At 54.3% G+C, this 22,639-nt stretch overlaps 1 protein-coding gene across 2 annotated transcripts in view; it reads left to right on the plus strand.

Moving 5' to 3' along the window:
* Positions 1 to 17,383: 17,383 nt before the first annotated feature.
* FBLN1 (fibulin 1) overlaps positions 17,384 to 22,639 on the plus strand; it is an 86,381-nt gene continuing 81,125 nt past the window's right edge. The window contains exon 1 of one of the 2 annotated variants that reach the window (XM_053895837.1): positions 17,384 to 17,576. In XM_053895837.1, the coding sequence (XP_053751812.1) occupies positions 17,501 to 17,576 (76 nt within the window). In that variant the 5' untranslated portion in view covers positions 17,384 to 17,500. The remainder of the gene's footprint in view (positions 17,577 to 22,639) is intronic. The other variant, XM_053895836.1, reaches the window with a different exon arrangement.

Genomic DNA, 22,639 nt, shown 5'->3' on the forward strand with positions numbered 1-22,639 from the left:
AGGTAAAGGATGCTATTCCTCCTTTCGTCTTCAACACAAACTATTAGAACTCTGAGCGGATGGTGCCCTGACATCTTGGAGGGAGGGAGTCCAGAGAGGGGAGGAAGAGAGTTTAATGCTGCCAAGTTCCTGGGTAGGGCCTGTCCCTCCCGCAGAACTTGTTGGGGGTGATTGACTCCCAGGAGAAATTTTGGGGAATGCTGAGGAACAGGGAACTTGCCCTTTGGGGGGCCTGGGCTGTGGGGTGGAGGCCATCTTGGAGGTCGGTGCAGAGAGGTTTTGCTGGTGGTCTCTGTCTGGACAGTCCTCCGTCTTTCCTCAGTGCTCCCTCTCTGGGAAGACTATGCTGCCCCCGTCTGGGTTACCTGTCTCCTCTCTTCCGTGCCTCTATCTGCCATGAACAAATCACGTGGTATTGGAATCCTGTTTCTTTCCCAGCCCGTGAGCTCCTTTGAGAGGGACCATGTCTTTGCACCTCTGTGATCAACGCAGTGTTCTTAGGTTCCCCACTGCTCTTTCAAGGTTCTTGCAAAGATATTGTATTTTCTCTCCCCCGATGCCTACTTCCAGCTGCTTTTGAGATTTTTCTTTGTTACTGTTGGCCATTCTGACAGGTGTGAGGTGGTATCTCATTGTGGTTTTGATTTGCATTTCCCTGATGATGAACGATGTTGAGCATCTTTTCACGTGTCTGTTGGCCATCTGGTTGTCTTTGTTGGAAAAGTGTCTCTTCATGCCTTTTGCCCATTTCTTCACTGGATTATTTGGTTTTTGGGTGTGGGGTTTGATAAGTTCTTTATAGATTTGGAAACTAACCCTTTATCCAATATGTCATTTGTAAATATCTTCTCCCATTCCTTCGGTTGCCTTTTAGTTTTGGTGGATTATTTCCTTCACAGTGCAAAAGCATTTTATCTTGATGAGGTCCCAGTAGTTCATTTTTGCTTTTATTTTCCTTGCCTCTGGAGACATGTCAAGTAAGAAGTTGTTGCAGCCAAGGTCAAAGAGGTTGCTGCCTGTTTTCTCCTCTAAGGAGGGCACTTGTTGGGATGAGCACTGGGTGTTTTATGTAAGAGATGAATCACTGGGTTCTACTTCTGAAACCAATACTACACTATGTATTAACTCACTTGAATTTAAATAAATTAATTAAAAAAAAAGATTTTTCTTTGTGTTTGTTTTTCAACAGTTTGACTATTCTGTGCTTAGAATATGGTTTTCTTAGTGTTTATCCTGTTTGGGGTAAATTGAACTTCTCAAAAACATGGGTTGACATCTCTTCTTGTTTGAGGCAAATTCTTGGCCACAATCTGAGTACTGTTTTTCTCCTCCCTTTTTTTCTGGAGCTACAATTACATGTATGTTAGACCTTTTCTAAAAAAATTATTTTATTTTATTTATTTTATTTGAGAGAGAGAGAGAGAGAGAGAGAGAGGGCAAGGAGGGGAGAGGCAGAGAGAGAGGGAGAGAGAGAGAATCTCAAGCAGGCTCCATGCTCAGTGCAGAGTCCAACGTGGGGCTTGATCCCAAGACCCCACGATCATGACCTGAGCTGAGATCAAGAGTCGAATGCTCAACCCACTGAGCCACCCAGGCACCTCTGTATGTTAGACCTTTTGACTACATCGCATAGGTCTTTTATTCTTTGTATTTTTAAAAATCTATTCTTTTTCTTTCTACATTTTAGTTTGCATATTTTTTTACTGAGTTGATTTCCACTCACTTTTCTTGTGTCATGCTGTGCCTAATCTGTTGTTAAAACTTTCCATTGAGTACTTAATTTCTCACTTTGAGAAGGTCAGTTTGGTTATTTGGTTCTTTCTCTTTAAAGATTCCAATTTTTTAAATGTTTATTTATCTCTGAGAGACAGAGAAAGACAGAGTATGAGCAGAGGAGGGGCAGAGAGAGACAGAGACACAGAATCTGAAGCAGGCTCTAGGCTCTGAGCTGTCAACACAGAGCCTGATGCGGGGCCCAAACCCCCAAACTGAAAGATCATGACTTGAGCTTAAGTGGGACACTTAACCGACTGAGCCACCCAGCTGCCCCAGATTCCAATTTATTATTATTATTATTATCTTGCTGTTGAAAATCTACCTTTCATTATTTTGCATGCATGTTTCTTTTTTATTAATTTTAAAAAAATATTTATTATTTATTTTTGAGAAAGAGAGGGAGAGAGAGAGAGTGCAAGCAGGGAGGGACAGAGAGAGAGGGAGACACAGAGTCTGAAGCAGGCTCCGGGCTCCGAGCTGTCAGCACAGAGCCCAACGCAGGGCTTGAACTCTCAAACCATGATGTTGTGACCTGAGCCAAATTCGGCTGCTTAACTGACTGAGCTACCCGGGAACCCCTCATACATGTTTCTTTATTTCCTTTGACATTATTATTTCAAAGCCCTGTTGGCTAAGTTCAAGGTCTGCATCAAGTGTGGCTATACATCCTTTGCCTGTGTTTTCTCTCCATTATTTGTCATGTTTTCTTCACTTATCTCATGTCTTGTAATTTCAACTGAATGCTGGACATCATGCATGGAAAGCGAGGGGGCTCCCTTCCCAAAAATATTCCTGCTTAACTGAAAGCAAAACTGTTCCTGTTAGACAAATAGTATGAGGGACTTTGCACCCAAATCCAACCAGAAATTGAGCAGGGAAGGGGCTGGGTTGTAGTTTTAGTCATGGCCAGTGTGTCTCTGGGTGTCCCTATTCCCAGAGCATATCCTCCTGAGCTTTTGATCGAGAACCTGGTGAGACCTTGTCTCCGTGGCCCTGAAAGCCTTCGGGAGAGTCAGCTCTGCCCTGCAGGGGCTCCAGCCCAGCTCTCCCACTTCCTGCCAGGTGGCTTTGACGTCTGGCAAATGTGTGGAGCAGGGGGTCAGAGAGTGTGTTCGAGGCAGGCTTCTCCCGGCTGGTCTGTTGTGCCCTAAGCCCTGCTCTGCCTTCCAGCTTTCCCCTTGGCTCCCTAGATCCCTGCACAGCATGAGAACTCAGCAAACACACCACCGGGAGGAATGATCGGTGCACCTGAACTCTCTCAAGCTTCCTCACCCGGCTTTCCACGTGACCACGGGAATATTTGCTGGTTTCTCTTCTCCCCTGGCAGAAGCTCCTGGCCAGAAACAGCTTGATCCTTGGTCCTCAAGAAAAAAAACAGTGGCTGGAGACTGTCAGCTCTCCTCAACATCTCATTTCTTCTGCAGCTCTACCATGCCCTTTAAAAAGATGATTTCTTTCTCTCAAAATAAATAAATAAACTTAAAAAGGGGGGTGCCTGTGGGGTGCCTGGGTGGCTCAGTCGGTTGAGCGTCCGACTTCGGCTCAGGTCATGATCTCACGGTCCGTGAGTTCGAGCCCCGCGTCGGGCTCTGTGCTGACAGCTCGGAGCCTGGAGCCTGTTTCGGATTCTGTGTCTCCCTCTCTCTCTGACCCTCCCCCGTTCATGCTCTGTCTCTCTCTGTCTCAAAAATAAATAAACATTAAAAAAAAAAAAAAAAAGCTGGGGAGAATTGACCACACTGACCCATCAGAGTCTCCTGTCCATTCTCTGGTGTTTTCATGGCTGGAGCTCTGGACTTGGAGCCAGGAAAGCCATGGAGGGGGAGCACCTGGCGTGGCCCCTTGCTGGTGGCATGACACCTCGTAAGCCCCTGGTCCTCCTGAGCCTCTGTGTCTCTACCTAGACATTGGTCACAGTGTTCCTATCTCACGGGAGCGTTTGAGGACTCAGGGCCGTGCTGTGTGCCGCTTGCCAGAGCTCGGCCAACTCTGCCTTTGAGCCACGGGGTTGGCAGGCGTGAGCGGATGGCAGCTACGGAGGCTCAGGTCACCGGTAGAGGGACACGTGCTCGACCAGGGCAAGGGGGGCCGATCTGATTAGACTCATTCGCCAGTTAGGGCCATCCGTTCATTCTCCACGTTTCCACGGGACACTAAATGTGGGTGAACACAAGCCTGAGCTGGAGTCTGAGATGGACGAGAGGCAGTTCTGCCCCGTGGTCAGAGAGATGGGGGAACGGTCGATGCCAGCACGGCTGTGAGACTCGGGGGAGCAGGACCACGGGGACCCAGAAGAGGGCCGGTGGGAGAGGACACGTGCATCCCAACCTGCCCCCACAGACCACCCGACTGTGCCCGGCGTCAACCCCGAGATCCCAGAGGGAGTGAAAGGTGTTTGGTGGTCTGAAACACGAGGGCACATAAAATGTGGCCATAAACGAAGTCAGCCTCGTAAACTGTGAAATCCCAAGAGCAGGCCGACTCTCTCCACGTCAGAGTAAACACTGCACATTTTCTAGGAAGACCGAAGCTAAAACCACACAAAAGGTCGGAGCCCGTTCTGTGGCGAGATACAAGCCCCTGTGTCCGATGTGCCTCCCAGATCGAGAAGCTTCTGTTCGTGGTCAGGGCGGGTGGGCAGGGGCGGTGCTGGGGTGCCCCACCCCAGTCATCAGATGGCTCCTGAGGAGTCTGGGAACACTTGGGGGGGGGGGTTGCGGGGAATGGAGTTGCCAGGAGGGAAAGGGTTTCCCAGGTGAGGGAAACACAACCACAGGTGAAGGAAGGATATTTCGGGTCCGAATGGAAGTCCCATCCGCCCCCTCGCCGTGTCAGCTCCAGGGAGGCAGGGTTTTGTCTGTTTGGTTCCCTTCTGCGCCTAAAACAGTGCCTGGACATAGTGGTTGTTCAAGAAAATGCTTGTTGCTTGAATGGGTGAACAATCGATTCGCTGAGGACGCAGACAGAAGAGGTTAAAGAGAACGGGCAGGGCAGAGCGTCCCAGGGGCCTCATGTGACAGTCTGAGGCCTGGACATAGTCCCGCAGACAGCAGGGAGCCAGCAGGGATGCTCTTGGAATTGCCCAACTGCCCCAGGCGCCCTGGGGCGGGGCCGGGGGCAGCCGTGGGGCTGCTGCATCCCGGGCAGTGCCACGGCCACGGCCACAAACACGGCAGCCCTCCAGGACAGCCCAGGGGCTCGGCCGACGCCTCGTGTGCGTGCGGGGCTCCTCCTGGCCACACCACCACATGGCCACGCGGCAAGAAGGAGCGGGAAACAAACGGCGGCAAAGCCAAGCGGCCGGAAAGAAGGTGAAGGGCAAGCCAGGCTCCGCAGACAAATGCAGACCCAGGAGAGGAGGCTGCCCTGGGCAGAGAGCGCACCGGGGTGCAGAGGGACAACGGCGCCCCCGTGCCTACCTCTGCAAAATGGCAGCTTCCCAGCCCGCGGGGTTCTAGGTGATGAGCCAAAGTGTGGCACAGCGCTGGCCCTTGGTCAGGGCTCACACCAGGATATGGGGGGCCTGAGCGGCTCAGTTGGTTAAGCATGTGACCCTCTCTTTTTTTTTTTTTTTTTAAGAGAGAGAGAACGTGCACACATGAGTGGGGAGGGGCAGAGGGAGAGAGAGAGAGAGAGAGAGAGAGAGAATCTCAAGCGGGCTCTGTGCTCAGCACAAGCCCGACTCAGGGCTCAATCCCATGACCCTGGGATCCTGACCTCAGCTGAAATCAAGAGTTGGACGCTCAACCAACTGAGCCACCCAGGGGCCCCAGGCATCTGACTCCTGATTTCAGCTCAGGTCATGATCTCATAGTTGTGGGACTGAGCCCCGTGTCAGAGCGTGGAGCCTGCTTAAATTCTCTGTCCCCCAGATATTTGCAAATGACATATCGGACAAAGGGTTAATATCAAAAATCCATAAAGAACTCACCAAACCGAACACCTAAAAAACAAATAATCCGGTGAAGACACGGGCAGAAGACATGAATAGACACTTTTCCAAAGAAGACATCCAGATGGCCAACAGACACATGAAAAGATGCTCAACGTCACTCATCAGCAGGGAAATACAAATCAAAACCACAATGAGATACCGCCTCACTCCTATGGAATGGCTAAAATGCACAACTCAGGCAACAACAGATGTCGGCGAGGATGCGGAGAAAGGGGAACCCTCTTGCACTGTTGGTGGGAATGCAAGCTGGTGCAGCCACTCTGGAAAACAGCATGGAGATTCCTCAAAAAATTAAAAATAGAGCTGCCCTACGACCCAGCAATTGCACTACTGGGAATGCATCCAAGGGATACAGGAGTGCTGATTCATAGGGCCACATATGACCCCAATGTTTATATCGGCGCTATCCACAATAGCCAAAGGATGGAAAGAGCCCAAATGTCCATCGACTGACGAATGGGCAAAGGAGATGTGGTTTCTATATACAATGGAATACTACTCGGTGATGAAAAAGAATGAAACCTTACCATTTGCAACCACGTGGATGGAACTGGAGTGTATTATGCTAAGCGAAACAAGTCAGAGAAAGACAGTTGTCGCGTGATTTCACTCACCTGTGGAATTTGAGAAACATAACAGATGATCGTAGGCGGAGGGAAGGAAAAAAAGATAAAAACAGAGAGGGGGCCAAACCGTAAGAGACTCTCAGATACAGAGAGCAAACTGAGGGTCGATGGGGGCAGGGGGTTGGGGGGGGGGACAATGGGTGACGGGCACGAAGGAGGGCACTTGTTGGGATGAGCACCGGGTGTCGTGTGTAAGAGATGATTCGCTGGGTTCTGCTCCTGAGGCCAAGACTACGCTGTATGTTAGCTAAGTCGAGACTAAAAAGAAATTCTTACTTTATATCCCCTCCCTCGCCCCCCAAAAAGATTCTCTGTCTCCCTCTGCCCCACTCCTCTCTCTCTCTCTCTAAAAAAAAAGAAAGAAAGAAAAAAAAGAAGACACTCCAGGATACAACTGAAAATGACCCTCCTGGGGTGGCCGAGGCATCTCTGCAAACCTTTGCCGTGTTTCCCGCCGCAGGTGCCCTGCCCTCCCCGTCTGCGTCCTCCTCCCAGCTCTGGTTTCGGGACCTCCACGAGGCCCTTCAAGATCAGCTCTCCCCACACATCCTTCTCCTCCCCTACTTCTCCATCCCGGCCAACGCTTAGCAGACAGGTCCCTGTGCTAAGCTCACGTCTAGAAGCCCCCCACACATTGGTTCCCAACATCGGTAGGAGTGTGATGTCATTCCCTTTATTATAAAGAAGCCGCTGCAGCTCAGAGCCGGGAAGTGAGCTGCCTCAGGTCGCCCATCCCCAGTGACGGGGAGGGGCAGCGTCCAAACAGACGCCTGTGAAGACAGAGCTTGCTCTTGGCCATCAGGAGACCTTGCCGGGTGTGAGACCTGTGACTGTGGTCTCTAACGTTGTCCCTGGGTGCTCTCTGTGGACAGGGGGAGCCCTGATTATTCTCCACCGGGGTTAGCTTTCCACGTTCGCCTCCACCCAGGAGACCAGGAGCTGAGGTTCTTGAGAGCCAGGCCCATGCCGCTCTTGCCCAAATTCACCGCACTCTCCTCCTGTGTTTCCTCCTTTCCTCGCCCACCTGGCACGCTTCTGTGAGCAACGTCCGGCCCCGTGCTGGGGCTGCCACGGCTCTCCCTGGTACTGAAATGGCCGGGGGGAGGTCTCCCCCAGACCACGAGCTCCTCGAGGGAGGTCCTGGCACAGGGCTGTGCTCAGCGTCTGCGGCGTGAATGAATCTGGTCCAACGTGGCTTGAGAGTGAAGCGGCCCTGGGGACTAGACCGAGTGTTGGTTTTGCTGTTGAGTCACTGCGGGATCCCAGGCAAGTCCCTTCGCCCATCTGAACCTCGGTTTTCTCCTCTGCAGAATGGGGACAAGCTGCGGTAAAGAGAGATGAAGACCCTTGCCACGCTGAGCTGCGGGGTGGCCTGATGGGGGTCGGGAGGGATGATGGTGGGTCCCAAGCCAGCTCCGGTGTGCGCTTCTTCCTTGCTAAGCAAAGCGGACGCTTTGCAAGGCTCACAGCTGCACAGATTTAATCATGAGTCAATACAAAAGATTGTTGAGTTCCTTTTAGAAAAACACTACCTACGGAGACTTTTGGCACTGAGCCTTTAGTTTGGCAAGTTTGCCCGGGTGGCAGAGACCCCAGTGGCTCCCCCCACCCCCCTCCTACACACAGCTGGAGCCTGTGGGGAAACTTTGGGCCTTTAATTGGAACCATTTGTCCTTCCAGCAAATGGCAGGTGACTCGGCCAGCTTAGGGAGAGACGCTCATTGGAGCAGCATGTGCCCTTTGACTCATTCATCTGACTTCTGGGAATCCGTCCTAAAGAAATAACCCCAAAAATGAAAAGCCTCATGAACAAATAAACGGTCTTTGCAGTATTTCTTATATCAGCAAAGAAACTGGAATTAACTCAAACATCCAATAGGGGAATGAGTTGATGTCTCCCCCACTTGATGGCGTCTTGTTGCCCATCGAGAAGGAATGGCTAAGGAGGCTTCGTGGCCACACGGGGCACGTTTATGATAGAATGTAAATTAAAGACACCGGGTTCCAAGACCCTGTGCCCTGAGATGAGCTATGTAAACTATGCATGTAAAATCCTGGCAACGGGCTCGGGGCACGTCTGCTTGTGTCAGGGCGTGGCATTATAGATTTTTCCGCCCTCCATCTTCCTGATTTTCTGCAATGTGGTTGTTGTGAAAAGTATATTTTAAACCTGAAAAGTCAAAGCAAAGAAACAATGGCTGGTCTTCCTGGGGTGGAGACCGAACTCTTGACTTTGTGAAAACAAGTTCTGCAGAACCACCGGTGTGGCTTATTTTAGATTTTTAAAAATGTGTATTATTTATTTTCGAGAGAGAGAGAGAGAGAGAGAGAGAGACAGAGTGTGAGCAGGGGAGGGGCAGAGAGAGAGGGAGACACAGGGTCCGAAACAGGCTCCAGGCTCCGAGCTGTCAGCACAGAGCCCGCCGTGGGCCTTGAACCCGTGAACTGTGAGATCATGACCAGAGCCAAAGTCGGACGCTTAACTGGCTGAGCCACCCAGGCACCCCTAGATTCTATTTTTCTTCAGTGAAAAAGTCATACGTGTAGAGAGTAAAAAACTCATCAGTGCAGAGAGATCTAGGAATGCCATTGCCCTAATGAAATAGCATTTTTCTTCCAAAATTTTCTCCATGTTCATATATATTATATAAAATATATACATTTTAACAAAGCCTAGTGTGTATATATATAATAGTATATATATAGTGTATGTGTATATATAGCATATGTATAGTATACAGTATATAAAATATACACTTTAACAAAGCCTACTGTATATATATTATATATATTCAATTTTAACTTATGCCTTCATTTGCATTTTATTAAAAAACAACCACCTCTGTTGTCGTGGTCTTCGTACAGAATTTTAAAAAGTTACGTGATATTCCATAGCAGGGATATGTCACGTCCTTACTCAACTATTCTCTCTCCTACACACTGGTGGTTAGTTTCCTTTTATGCTCATATTCCTATTATAAATCTCATAGCAATAAACAAAATTGCACGTGACCCACATATAGCTGTACATATTGGATACGTAAAATCTTACAACTTTCCTTTATGTGAGTGGCCACCACTTAGAAACCACGGTAGAAAACACACGCCATTCAGAATGTCAATAAAATATAGAAAGCACTGAGAGATCTGCCCTTGTAAAAGATGCAAAATTTTAATAAGGGGTGCAGCTGTCAAGAGGGAGCCATGGCAGGATAGGATTCCCCAACGGTGCCCCCGACCTTCTGCCCATGGGCTGTTCTCAGCACACTAATATACCTCTCTCTCTCTCTGGCTCTTTGTCTCTCTCTGTCTCTGTCTCTCTTCAAGCTTGTTTGTGCTGAACTCAACCCAACAATCTCACGTACAAAGTTGTACATTCTTCCCACCGGTGGCAACCAAAGTCATGTTCAGATACCCCATCCAGACGCCCACCGGAAATTAGAACCACTCTTCTCACTGCCCACCATCCGTAAGGGAATGCCCGTTCCTCCTCTAATTCCGTAAACAATCCCAAGTATCAAGCAGGATTCTCGGTTGCCACCGACTCTGGTCGATGTAAATGGAAAGAAGTTCATTGGAAGGGTCCTGGGCAGCCCGTAGAACCATCAGCAATACCGCAGACCAAGCCTAGAAGCTGGGCTAGACCAGGCACATCTGGAGTAAAGCCAGGGCCACAGCCAAATTCAGGCCCGGAAATTTCACGTTTCTGCTGCTGCTGCTGCTTCTGGCTACCCACCAAAGGGATTTGCCACCAGGCCTGCCTCTTTCCATTACCAGCTCCCACTACAAAGTCTGGGGTGGTTGTGTGTGGTCAGCTCCCCTCGGTCACAGGCCAGCACCCTGGTTTCGAGGGAGGCCGGTGTGGGAAGAGTACAAGTTTAGACTCTGTAGTGGGAAGAAATCGGGGCTCCCTCAAGAGCTCTTCAGTGGAGAATCCCTCAAACAAGGGGAGAAAATGAGAGGTGCCCGTCAGAATCCCCACTCTGCAACTCAGACTAACAGGAAGTTTCGAGATCGCCATTCCACAGGAGTATCTCTGGCAAACAGCGAGAGGACCTGCAGGTCTGTCCTGAAGCAAACAAAAACCCAGACAAAAGGCAGTCTGAGTTTCCACCACTGTCCTCAAGGCATCGGGGCAGTTTTTCCAGAATTTGTTCGGTTAGATTCTCTCTCTCTCTCTCTTTTTTAAAGTAGGCGTCACCCCCAAAGTGAAGCCTTGAAGACGGGCCTTTAAAAAAGGGAATTAAGGGGCTCAGTCGGTTAAGCTTACGACTTCGGCTCAGGTCATGATCTCATGGAGACAAACATGGAGCCCAACGCGGGGCTTGAACTCACCACCCTGAGATCAAGACCTGAGTTGAGATGAAGAGACGGACGCTCAACCAACTGAGTCCCCCAGGCGCCCCAGATTCTCTCATTTTTGTCAACACAGTTACATTTGCTTCAGCATGTAGTAGCTTTCCTGTCCCTTTAACCACATGAGCTCCGTGCTTTTAATCTCTTTGATTATCATCTGTCCCACTTGTGCTTAACTGCTCTTGGGACGGCCCAAGCATCACGCCCGGTCTCCCAAAGGCACAATCCCGTTGGCTTTTCTGTCTTCCAGGCTTCTGCTGGTGGCACGGGAGCTCCAGGCTTCAAAGCAGAGGGCAGCACTCCTAGAACTCTGTTTAACATAACAATAAATGATGGTGGTTTTATTTGAATTTGCCCTGATAGTTCTTCCTTGGATCCATAGAGTCCCAGGACAGCTGAGGTTCTAGAACGCCCTGGAATGTTGTACGCTCCCTCTCCTCCTTCCCTCCCTGGTTCTGATGCCCTTTACAATGTCCCAGACCACGATGCATAACACCTCTTCCTCACCCTTGTCTTTCTACCCGTTGTGGTCTGCTAAAGCTGTGTAACAAAGTACCATAGACCGTGTGGCTTGCAAGACAGAAACTTATTCTCTGACAGTTCCGGAGACTGGAAGCCTCCGATTCAGATGTCAGCATGGTTGCTTTCTCCCGAGGCCTCTCTCCTTGGCTTGTAGACGGCTGTCCCCTTTGTGTCTGCACATGGCCATCCCTAAGTGTGTGCCCGTGCATGCAAACGCATGCTAATCTCTTTAAAAAAAAAATTTTTTTTTTGAGATAGAGCATGAGCAAAGGAGAGGGGCAGAGAGAGAATCTCAAGCAGGCTCCACACTCAGCCAGAGCCCGACGTGGGGCTCGATCCCACAACCGGGAGATCATGACCTGAGCTGAAATCGAGAGTCAGACGCTCAACTAACTGAGCCACCCAGGCACCCCACCTTACTTCCTTTTTTAAAATCTTTTTTTTTTTTTTTAATGTTTATTTATCTTGAGGGAGGGAGAGAGAGAGAGAGAGAGAGGGTGAGTGGGGAAGGGGCAGATAGAGGGGGAGACAGAATCCCAAGCAGGCTCCAGGCTCCGAGCTGTCAGCACAGAGCCCGATGCAGGGGCTTGAACTCACGAACCGCGAGATCATGACCTGAGCCGAAGTCGTAAGCTTAACTGACTGAGCCACCCAGGCGCCCCTTAATTCCCTTTTTTAAAGGCCTGTCTCCAGATACAGCCACAATCTGGGGGACTTCCACAGGTGGATTTTGGAGAAGCCTAGTTCAGCACCCGGCTCCCACCAGCCACCTGGCACTGTGCTGGGTGGGCACGTTGGGGTGATAGACACACCCAAACTGCATCCCGGCCCAGCTGCTGGTCCGTATGAAGCCGGCAGCTTCCTCCAGGATCCTGTTTCATTCGCTGTGAAACAGGAGTCACAGACTTGGGGGCACGCCTTCCTTACGGCTGGCCGTGTAAGTGAAATTAGATAGAAGGCCCGAGACGTGTGTGGGTGCTGGACACGTGGAAATCTGCAACTTTAGGGTCACAAGGGAGACAGAAATATAAGAAGCACCCCCCCACCCCCCCCCACTGCACCCGCCACCGCCGGGGATTTCCGTGGTCGTGGCCTTCCCTGATGACAGGAAGTTGTCGCTAGATGTGGGGCACCCAGCGTAGGCCTTTCACCGATGGCTGCTCCCCTGAGGACAAACATGTCATTCTGAAGGGCCTTGATTCCGTGCTCTGGTGAGGGGGTGGGGGTGGGGGGCGGGGCGGGGTTAGGAGACAGATGTCTGCTTGGGGATCCGGGGAGCCCGGGGCTATACGGTTTTGTGTATAATTGTATATATCTGGCACAATTTGGAATCTCTAATTTTCTGCGGCCCCCTTGAGGGGACAGAATTCTCGGCCCGTGCGTCACTCTAGTCAGGCCACTGCCCCAGGACCTTCCTAGTGAGGAAGAGACCCTAGGATAGAGCGGGAAAGGGACCCAGAGGGGCCGGGAGGGGATCTAGGGGTAGAGGAGGTGGTTGGGCCACAGCACGGGTCGGCTCCTGAGCCGCCGGGGGACAGGGCCCAGGGAGCCACACCGGGTGTCGGGGACTCGGCCACCTCCCGAGCTGCTGTCTCCTTGGCCGAGATATGCAAGGACAGCCTCCGTCCCAGGGGGCGTTGCGAGGCCCTGCGACTCTGACGCTCACCACGCGCCCCTGCCAGCTGCTGGCGGCCACCCTCCCCGCGGGTGCTCCGCAAGGGTTTTGTGCTCACCGAGGATGTGCACAGTCCCTGCCCTCAGGGAGCGCATGGGCCTGTGGCGGGAGCGAAAATCAACAACTTGACAAGGACGTCAAGGAGGACCAAGAGGGAAAAGGGTCGGGAAGGGGTTGGAACTGCAGGGTGGGGAGCACCCAGGCCCCCCGGGCCACGGGCAGGAAGAGCCCTGGGCCGAGTAGCGTCCTGGCAGATTCCTGGAGGACAGAAGGAGCCGGCGGAGCACTGAGGCAGGAAGGCAGGGGTGCCTGGGTGTTGCAGGAGCCCGGAGCTAGGGATGCAGGGCCGGGTTGTGCCGGGAGGGGTGGGGGGGGGCAGGGCAGCCACAGCCTTCAGGGTGGGGAGCACAGGCAGGAACCCCAGGAGGCTTGTCCTCCAGAGTTTGGGCAGGCGTCAAAGCCATTTGTTTTCTGACTTGGAGAAAAACAGCCCACATGTGCCAACAATGAGCTTTCAAACAAACGGAGAGCTGTTTGTCTGGGGGGGCGGAGCGGGGAGCAAGGAGCCTGTGCTGCTTCTCTGAGATCCGAGAAAGCTGGGCTGTCACAGTGGGACATGACAAGTGGCTTCCTGCCTGGAGGAGCACAATCCAAGGAGGGGGGGTGCTGTCTTGCCCCAGTGCCCTCCCTCCCAACCCCCGCCGGGGGTTTGGTGGTGGGAGCCTCCCTGGTCCCTAATCCCCGCCGTGGAACCTCGCAGAAGACCAGTCCCATCTTTTGCAAAGTACACACTGTGTGCTGTTCATCAAGCGTCTTGACTCTTACATAGACACCCAGAAGGAAAATGGCTAGAACTTCGTTCCGGAAGAACCACGTCTCCCCTGGTGAAATGGTGCACGTTCTTTGGTCAGAAAACAGGAGCTGTATCAGTGATCATAACTCGGTCAAGTTTAGGTATAGGGATTATACCACTCCAGGTTTCTGGCACAATTATTCCTTTGTGTCGCAACTGTTCCTGAAAAAAAAAAAATTAACAACATTTTCACTAGTAAACACCATCTCCGATTTCTTTTCGTTCCCTTTAGATCTTTGAGCTACATGAATACAGTTTTTTCAGCATACAATTGCAGTGTGGACCTCTACGTTCACACTCAATTTTGCTTTTTGAGGTGTGTGTGTGGTTTTTTTTACATAATATTAGTCCACAAAGATCGTATTTCTTTTTTTCTTAATTTTTTTAACATTTATTTATTTTTGAGAGACAGAGCACATAGGGGGGAAAGGCAGAGAGAGAATGAGACACAGAACCCGAAGCAGGCTCCAGGCTCTGAGCTGTCAGCACAGAGCCTGATGCGGGGCTCGAACTCACAAACCGTGAGATCATGACCTGAGCTGAAGTCGGACGCTCAACCGACTGAGCCACCCAGGTGCCCCACAGAGATTGTATTTCTACTTAGGAATCCAATTCAGCCCTTTCAACAGCGGCACAATATTCCACTGAATCATGGAATGTTAGTGTAATTGAATCTAATCATACCCACCATAAAAAATAGCCTATTGTTGGACACTGTGTTTTTTTTCTAGATTGTCCCCTGTAATAAACAATTGGGTCATTACAAAAATAAATGAGTAAAGGTTATGAAAGAAGTTACAAGAAAAGAAATACACATGGCTAATAAGCCTCTGAAACATGTTCAAACTCCGTGGTGATACATTAGATGGTGATCGATGATACGAAGAAACAGCAAGACGCCCTTTCCTCTTGCCTGTGGAAGTAGCCCAAATTAAACAAAGATGTTACTCAATGCCGGAGGGTGGCGGACAGACCCGGGGCTTGGCCGCGTCTCTCTCTGGGGATGTGAATCAGGCCATTCCCGGGTGCGGCAATCACTCTTCAAGGGCATCCAGTTCTCTGCCGGGAGCTGAGCCTCGAACATGCGGGTTTCACCCCTCAACCCCCACTACCCCATTTGGAAGGACCTCCATGTCCAATGCCAGGGGAGTGGGGAAGCAAACGTGTGTGTAATTTTCATACTATTCACTCACTAGATGTGGAATGAAGATTTCTAATAAGACAGGGAAGACAGGGAAATGTTTGTTACAGGGTTCGGTGGAAAAACAGAGCCTTGGTACGAGTCGCTCTCAGACGAGCCCAGGACTGGGACTCAGACTCCAAATCCTCCCATCTTGGCCAGTGACCTCACGTCTCTGAGCCTTGGTGTTCTCATCTGCAGAATGGGGGCGCTAACGACTATGGCTGTTGTATTAACAAAATAACGTGCAGGCGTGTGATACGCGGTGCTCCTCTGAACTGTAAACTCTCCCCAGGGACCCCTTACTGTCCCATGGCTTAAAAAAAAAAAAAAAAAAAAAAACAGCAAAGCACAAACCTGTCTCCAGCTCAGATCTCCCCACCTACCCCTGTCCAACTGCCTGCCGCTTGCACGCACGTACCTCAGACACCCCCACCGTCCGGTTAAGCGGACCAGATAACCTTCGAGAGCTGCCCAGGGCAGGAATCACTTAGCCCCAACCCACGGCTCATCTCTCGGGGGCCAATCCCAAGCCACCCTTTTGGGGAAGCATCTTTAGGCTGTGATTTCTCAAGCGAGCCCCCTCATGAGTGTTCTTACACTCTCTGCAAACCTCCCATTTACCAGGCATCTTGTGAGGGCACGAGGGTTTTTAGTTTTTCTTCTTTTTAACTGTTTTAAATCTAACACCCATTTAGAAAAGGGCACATAGCGTAAGTGAACAGCTTGATAAAATTTTCATAAACGGAACCAACTTTGTAACCAATGTCCAGATTTAAAAACCAGATCCAGCTCCCCAGAGGGCCTCACCGTGCTCCCCAAGGGCCATCACTCTCCTGACTTCTAAACTGTACACGTGCTTCACACAGACCGAGTCACGTGGCATCCTTAGCACGTGGCTCCACGGCCCCGTGGTGTCTCTGAGAGCCATTCTTGGGCGCCACGAAGGCTGCAGCACCCACTTTTCACCCACCTGGGAGGTGCCACCGCCCCACGATGTGTTTTCATTCTATTGCTGGTGATGTCGGGAAGCTCCTAACGGGAAGCTAGTATGTGTGAATAGTGCTGTTATGAACACCCTAGCACCCAGATTTTGGTGCACACTCACACGTGTGTGCATTTGTGCCGGGTGTAAACGTGGGGGTGGGATTGCTGGGGGAGGGGGTCGGTGCATTCAACTGAATGGTGCTCCTATGGGTCTCTGCGTCTTCACCGGCACCAGTTGGGGCTTTTGTCCTTTTAAAATTTTTTTTTTTTCAACGTTTTTTATTTATTTTTGGGACAGAGAAAGACAGAGCATGAACGGGGGAGGGGCAGAGAGAGAGGGAGACACAGAATCGGAAACAGGCTCCAGGCTCCGAGCCATCAGCCCAGAGCCTGACGCAGGGCTCGAACTCACCGCGAGATCGTGAGATCGTGACCTGGCTGAAGTCGGACGCTCAACCGACTGCGCCACCCAGGCGTTGTCCTTTTAAAACAAATTTATTTGGGCCCCTGGGTGGCTCAGTTAAACATCGGACTTCGGCTCAGGTCATGATTTCAGGGTTTGTGAGTTCGAGCCGCCATTGGGCTCTGTGCTGACAGCTCGGAGCCTGGAGCCTGCTTCAGATTCTGTGTCTCCCTCTCTCTCTGCTCTCCACCGCTCATGCTCTCTGTCTCTGTCTCAAGAGAAACAAAACATTAAAACACAAAACAAATTTACTTATGGTTCCGACAGACTAATTTACCCTCAGTGACCACTGGCCTGCTTGCAGCCGTGAATTCTGCACAGGGAAGTAGCTGGCGCAGGCCCAGCGTTCCAAGGCTGCTTCCTCTCCCGCAAACCGAATCTTTTCCTCTGCGCTCCGGGACCCTGGGTTCGTCACATGCCACTGGTGTCGGGAATGTCCCTTGAATTCGTCTCGCCTGAGCGGCAGTCTCCTGAGGGCAGAGCCGGGTCCCAGGACGCGACGGACTTGCAGGCCCCGGGATGATCCGTGAGTGCCGGGCGGCGGGAAACGAGCAGCCCCGCGGGCCACGTCCTGCGGGGAGCCCCCGCCTCGAAGGGACACCGCCCTTCCACCCCCCCAGCAAAAAGCGCCTCCGACCCTTTGCGACCCCTCGCTCCCGCGGTCCCCGTCCCCCCGCCCTTTCTGCGGAGTCGGGCGGAGCTAACCTTTGCTACCCGGCCCGCCCCTCGGGTCGGCGGGTGGGGAAGGGATCGGGTTTCTCCGGCGCACGGGGGGGAGGGGGAGGGGGGGCAGCGGAGGGGGTGCGTCCCGCCCGGAGGCGCCCCCCCCCCCCCCGGCCCCTCGCCGGGGAGACGTTTCGGGGGGGCCCCCGCTCCCGCCCTTCGGGGCCGGAGTGCGCGCGCCCCGGGCGGGGGGCGGCCCGGGAGGGAGGGCCCCGGGCGCCCTGCGGCCCCGCCTCCGCCGCGCCCTCCTCCGGGGCGGGATAATTGAACCGCGCCGCCGGGGCCCAGCGTTGGCTGCGGAGGCTCGGCCGGAGCGTGGAGCCCAGGAGCCGCGCCCCGCGCCCCGCGCCTTTGTCCGCCCGCCGCCCGCCGCCCGCCGGCCCCATGGAGCGCGCCGCGCCGAGGAGGGTCCCGCTGCCGCTGCTGCTGCTCGGCGGCCTCTCGCTGCTGGCCGCCCGAGGTAGGGGCGCCCCGAGTCCACGGCCCCCGCTCTAGGGGCTCCCCTCCCGGCCCCGCACCTCCGCGAAGTCCCGGAGCTGCGGTAGCCGTCGGCGTCTCGGCGCCGCGCCCCCGCGGCGCTCCTGACAGTGCCCTCCCCGCACCCCACTCCTGGCCCCCGGCCGAATCGTCTCGAGGACCCGGGGCACTTGTTTCAAAGACCCTAGGTCCTCCTCCCCACCCCCACCCCCGCCCGCGTTCCCGCGCTGCCCACGCTCGCGCCCACCCGTCTTCCCACCGCGGCCAAGGTTGGGAGGAGGGCAGGAAGCCCCAGCCGACGCTCGCGGCGCCCCTCGGGCCGCGCTCTGCCTCCAGAAGGCCCTGGCGAATCGGTTCTCACTGCCCCCACCTCCACCTCTTGGTAGGGGCTGTCGTACCCAGCCTGTTGGCGAGAAGACTGAGACGGGACAGTACTTTGCCCAGGAGACCAAGCCAGTCGTGGGTTAGGGGTGGACGTGGGAGAGCAGAAAGGAAGGGAGCAGTCTGGGGATAGCCGTGCGTCGGGAAACCTCTGCCCTCCTGGGACATAGAGGGCCCCGAGGGAGGTCCTGCCAGGCTACATGCTCAGCCGGGGCTGGGGACAGGCCACTTCCAAATCCACCCACCCTGTGGCGGCCAGGGGGCTGAGTCTCCCCCGGTAGACCTCTGGCCAGGCCCCTCGGCCCAGGACGGACAGCCCTGGGATGGCTCCTGTTTCTCCCCTCACCCTCAAGGCCTAGCTCCTGGGAGGCGACCACCAGGCCCTGCGGATTAAGTGCAGCTGCGGGTGAGCAGAGCCGCGGCCTCTGACCTCTCCGCTGACCCGTGACTCATCAGTCATTAGACAGGCCTGCCTGCCCAGAGGCTTTGTTCTTCCTGGGGCCTGGACCACCCTTGGAATCCTAGATCCTTTATCTCTGGCTTAGCTTGGTTTCACCTCTCCCGTGACCACCCTCCGTCTTGATCAAAAGGTCGCCCCTGGGAGGTTGGGGGCGGAGGGCAGAGCTCTGCAGAGGGTCCCGGGCTCACTCACTGGCTGCAGCAGATCCCGGAGCTCCGGCTGTGTCCTGGGTGTGTGCTGGGGGGGTATCCATCATGTGCGGGGTGGGGGAGAGGGCATGGGAGGCGCAGGCTCAGGGTTGGCAGCAAGAGCCGCCCCCCCTCGCCCCTCCCCGCCCCGGGGCTCAGAGGCTTGGAGGGGATGGTGCCTGGGCGGGAGCTGGCCAGGTGGGCAGAGGGAAGAAGGGCATTCATGGGAAGAGGAGAGCAAGCCCAGAGGGGGGCCCTGATCGGAGGCCACACAAGGCTCCTGTTCAAACAGAAAGGACCCCAGGGCCCCCGTGTATTGTGCAGACAAGGCAACTGCGACAGGCCCGGGGGAACTCTTCCGAGGCTGAATGCCCCGTCCTTCTCCACTGTTCTGTTCTGCCTCGTGTGTGAGGAAGCTGTCCTGCCATCTGACTCCGAAAAAACACGGAGACTCGGTCAGGCTGGAGGGGCGCACGTCGTCTTTACAGAGAAGGCCCGGACTTCAGGGGCACGTGATAAAGCAAACCCGCTCATCGCGCACGGTGGCGTGGCCTTCGGTGTCTTTGGGGGCGGCCCCTCTTTTGAGTTGCAGCGACTTCCATACAGTTTGGGTTTTCTTCCCCGGTTTCCTTCCGCGGCTGCAAGCTTGGAAGCCCGAAGGTTCCCCGAAGTGACATGGCCCCACGCTGCAGGCCTGCGGGGTCCACGGGGAAACCTAATTGAAAAGCGATCATGGAAAAGGCCATCGAGTGGGGAGCCCTTTAGCCGAGCTGCTGAAACTCGGCCCGGCCACTGCGGTGCAGAAGGGCGCTGATCTCCCCTGCCAAGGGACAGAGCTGGGCCACACTCTGTCCTGTGTCTGTCTGCCCTGTTGGGCTTTCCTGAGAGCGGGGCAGGAGGGAGGGAGTGGAGAGGAGGAGGGCATTTGGGAAAGACAACTGTGTTTTCTCCAAGACTTTCTTGGCCTCCGGCTGGCTCCGGCCCGGCGGGGCAGTGTTTCCTACTGATTACAGAGCAAGTCGCTGGGAGGGAGAACAAAGACGGGAGAGGGCTTGGCTTGGAAACACGTGGCCCGCACCGCTGCTGGAACTTTCCCAGGCTGGCAGGGGGTGGGGGGAGACAGACTGGGGAGGGGGGCTGCCAGAGCGTTGAATGCATGAAGATGAGACTTGGGGGTGCCCCTAGGGCTCCGGGTGATACCTTCTTCTGGTACTGCCTGAGGCCCCCCCAACTCAGGGCTCTGTCTGCCACCCGTGCTGGACTGTGGGGGGCGGGGGGAAGGGCACCACGAGCTTTGGTGGGACGGGAAACAAGGTTGCCTGTATCCTGCTGGAAAAGTCCATGCGAAGGTTGGTGGTTTTCTCATTTGTAAAACAGAACAGAAACCCACTTCTTAGGTTGTCATGAGGACTGAGGGACAGACGGGGTGGGGGGGGGGCAGCGAGGCCTGCCAAGGTAGCTGGATTACTATGACCTATCATTTGTGTTGCCCCCTCCCCAGGGTAAGCCAGTGTCCTTGTCCCCAAGAATGCTCTGAAAGTCCTACTCATTTTCCCAGAAGGGCCTCTGAACCGGCAGCTGTCGAGGGCCAGAGTCGTGTTGGGGAAGGTCAGGCAGAGCGGCATCAGCTGAGCTCCCCGGGCAATCAGTCGGGGCACTAGGTGTCGACTCTGTGCCAGACGCTGTTCTGAATCTTGGGGACACGGTGAGGAAGAAGAGAGGCCTGGCCTTTCTGCCCATGGGGTCCCCACCCCCCAGGAGAGCCTGAAGAGCCAACAGTCCATTTCAAACCAACCCCGACAGGCAGAGAGTCAGGGAGGACCCCCCCCCCCACCCGAGGATGCAGCATGCAAGGTGGGGTGTGGGAGGAGCTGGCTGGGTTTCTGGAAAGGTCGGGGAGGGTGGTGTTCAGGCAGAGGGAGCAGCATGGGCAGAGGCCCGGGAGGCGAGAGAGGACGTGGACGCATCCCCTCTTCCCTCCAGTTAGTTCCTTTGATGGCAGGGCCCTGAGCCATGGGTGCGTTGGGTGGGGCAGCCGTGCAGGCGAAGCTTTACGGAGCCAGTCCTAAGGGCGCGCACAATCCCCCCGCCGGTGTATTTTATCTGCAATAAAAGACCCTACTTTGCAAAACATCCGATTATAACAGTTTGACTAATAGATGCCTTTGCAGGCGCTGCACGGTTCCAGTCTCCTTGTAATGATCCCAGATGTGACCACATAACCAAATGGGGACAGCCATTAAGTCAGCTTCCCTGGGATCGGAGACGCTTCAGCTTGGAGGGAGCTTGGAGATGAGAGGGTGTGGCTGGGAGCCTCGGGAAGGCAGGACCAGGGGCTGGGTCGGTGCCCGCTGGGCCTGCCCCCTTGGCCCTCAGGCGGGTCCTCACCTGACTCTGGGTCAGGAGGGAGCCAGGTGCCTGTGTGTTATCACGAGGCCCTACGTGGTGGGAGCCAGCCCTCGAAGGAGGTTGGGAGACCGGTCCCGGTTCTGAAAGTGACCAATCCCATGCCCTCTGTACTTCTGTTTCCGTAAATCTGGAATGAGTACACGCTCTGCTCTAGGAAATGACTGTAAGTGGCATAGTTTACATTTAGCCACTAATTTAATCCTCTCAACAACCCTATGAAGAGGGTACTATTATTGTTTTCATTTTACAGACATACATACCAAGGCCCAGAGCAGTTAAGTAACTTGCCTGGGAAGCACAGCAGTAAATAGAAGGCCAGGTCACAGCACAACATGCTCCTGACCTTAAATTTAACGAGGGGAAGAGCAGGTAGGACAGCGCTCGAGTCCCATTAGCGATTGCTGCACGCGTGTCCTGAGGAGGAACATGCGTTTGACATGCACGGGGGACCACAGGGCCCTCGAGGGGCTCGTGGCTGGCTTGGCAGGAAGTGATCCCCAAGGTGACGGCATCTGTCTTGTTTCAGATCCGTGGACAGGCCTGTCGTGTACTGGGGAGGCCATGGCCGTGGTGCCGGAGGGCCGTTTGCTCGGGTACCCAGCCCAGGGCCCGGCCTTGGCCCTGCCTCTCCCTTGGGTGTGGCCCGAGTCAGGCCCTCCCTGCTGCCATCTGGGGGTGGGGTTCAGGGACCCCTCAAGGAACCTGCCGTAGGCAGTGCTGTGGGGGTGGAGGGGAGACGGTGCACGCAGGGGCAGATGCCTCTGACCACAGGACCCTGGGTGAGGTCTAGAACTGTCCACAGGGTATGAAGTCGCCCCTTTCCTGGCACCTTTATAAAGGAAAATGTCCTTGGCTGGACCTGGGTTCCAGACACAACAGGGCGGGCCCGGCATCTAGAGAAGACGGCCCTGGAAATTGTTTAGGTCATGTTCCTGCTTAATCTGCCCCCAGCCTTGCCAAGTGATCCTGCCAGAGGGCCGTGCTGACGTGGCCAACGCTGGGAGCGGGGACACTGGATTCCTGCCCACCCTGTTGCTGGCTTCCTGGGGGACCCAACCACCAAGCCCCCCTCCCCTACTGCTCCTGAGGGCGGGGGCCCCAGAGCCTTTCTTTCTCCAAGTGGAGGGTCTGTGATGTGTGTTCTTAGCTGCACCGACGCCACACGGATGGGGGTCCGGGCCCTCCAGGATCCCTACACCCCCTGATGGGAGCAAAGATGTAGGAACCAAAGAACCAGCCTTGGGGGCCGATGGGGCCCAGGTTTTATGATGGGCACTTGAGAATTTGGGAAGGAGTGGTTTGCCTGTCAGGACGCGGAAGCCACAGATCAGCTGGTCCGCTCTTCGTATAGGTGGGGGAAACTGAGGCCCAGAGAGAGGAAGTAGGTGGAAAGGGTCATTCACAGGCTGCTTCTCAGTTCTATTGAGCAAACGTTTCCCAAGCATCCATCCCTTATGGGCCTGGCCGGAGCCCTGAGGAGCTATTTGTCATGAGCCCATCATTTGTCAGTTTGTCACGTACTCAGCAAGCACGAGGCCCTGGGGACGCGGAGCTGCGTGCCCTGTGAGTCTTTTGCGGCCTGGGACCAAATTGCTGCAAACTGAGCAG

Source organism: Panthera pardus, unplaced genomic scaffold (genome assembly GCF_024362965.1).
Source record: "Panthera pardus isolate Hobbes unplaced genomic scaffold, ASM2436296v1 HiC_scaffold_6, whole genome shotgun sequence".
Taxonomy (NCBI): domain Eukaryota; kingdom Metazoa; phylum Chordata; class Mammalia; order Carnivora; family Felidae; genus Panthera; species Panthera pardus.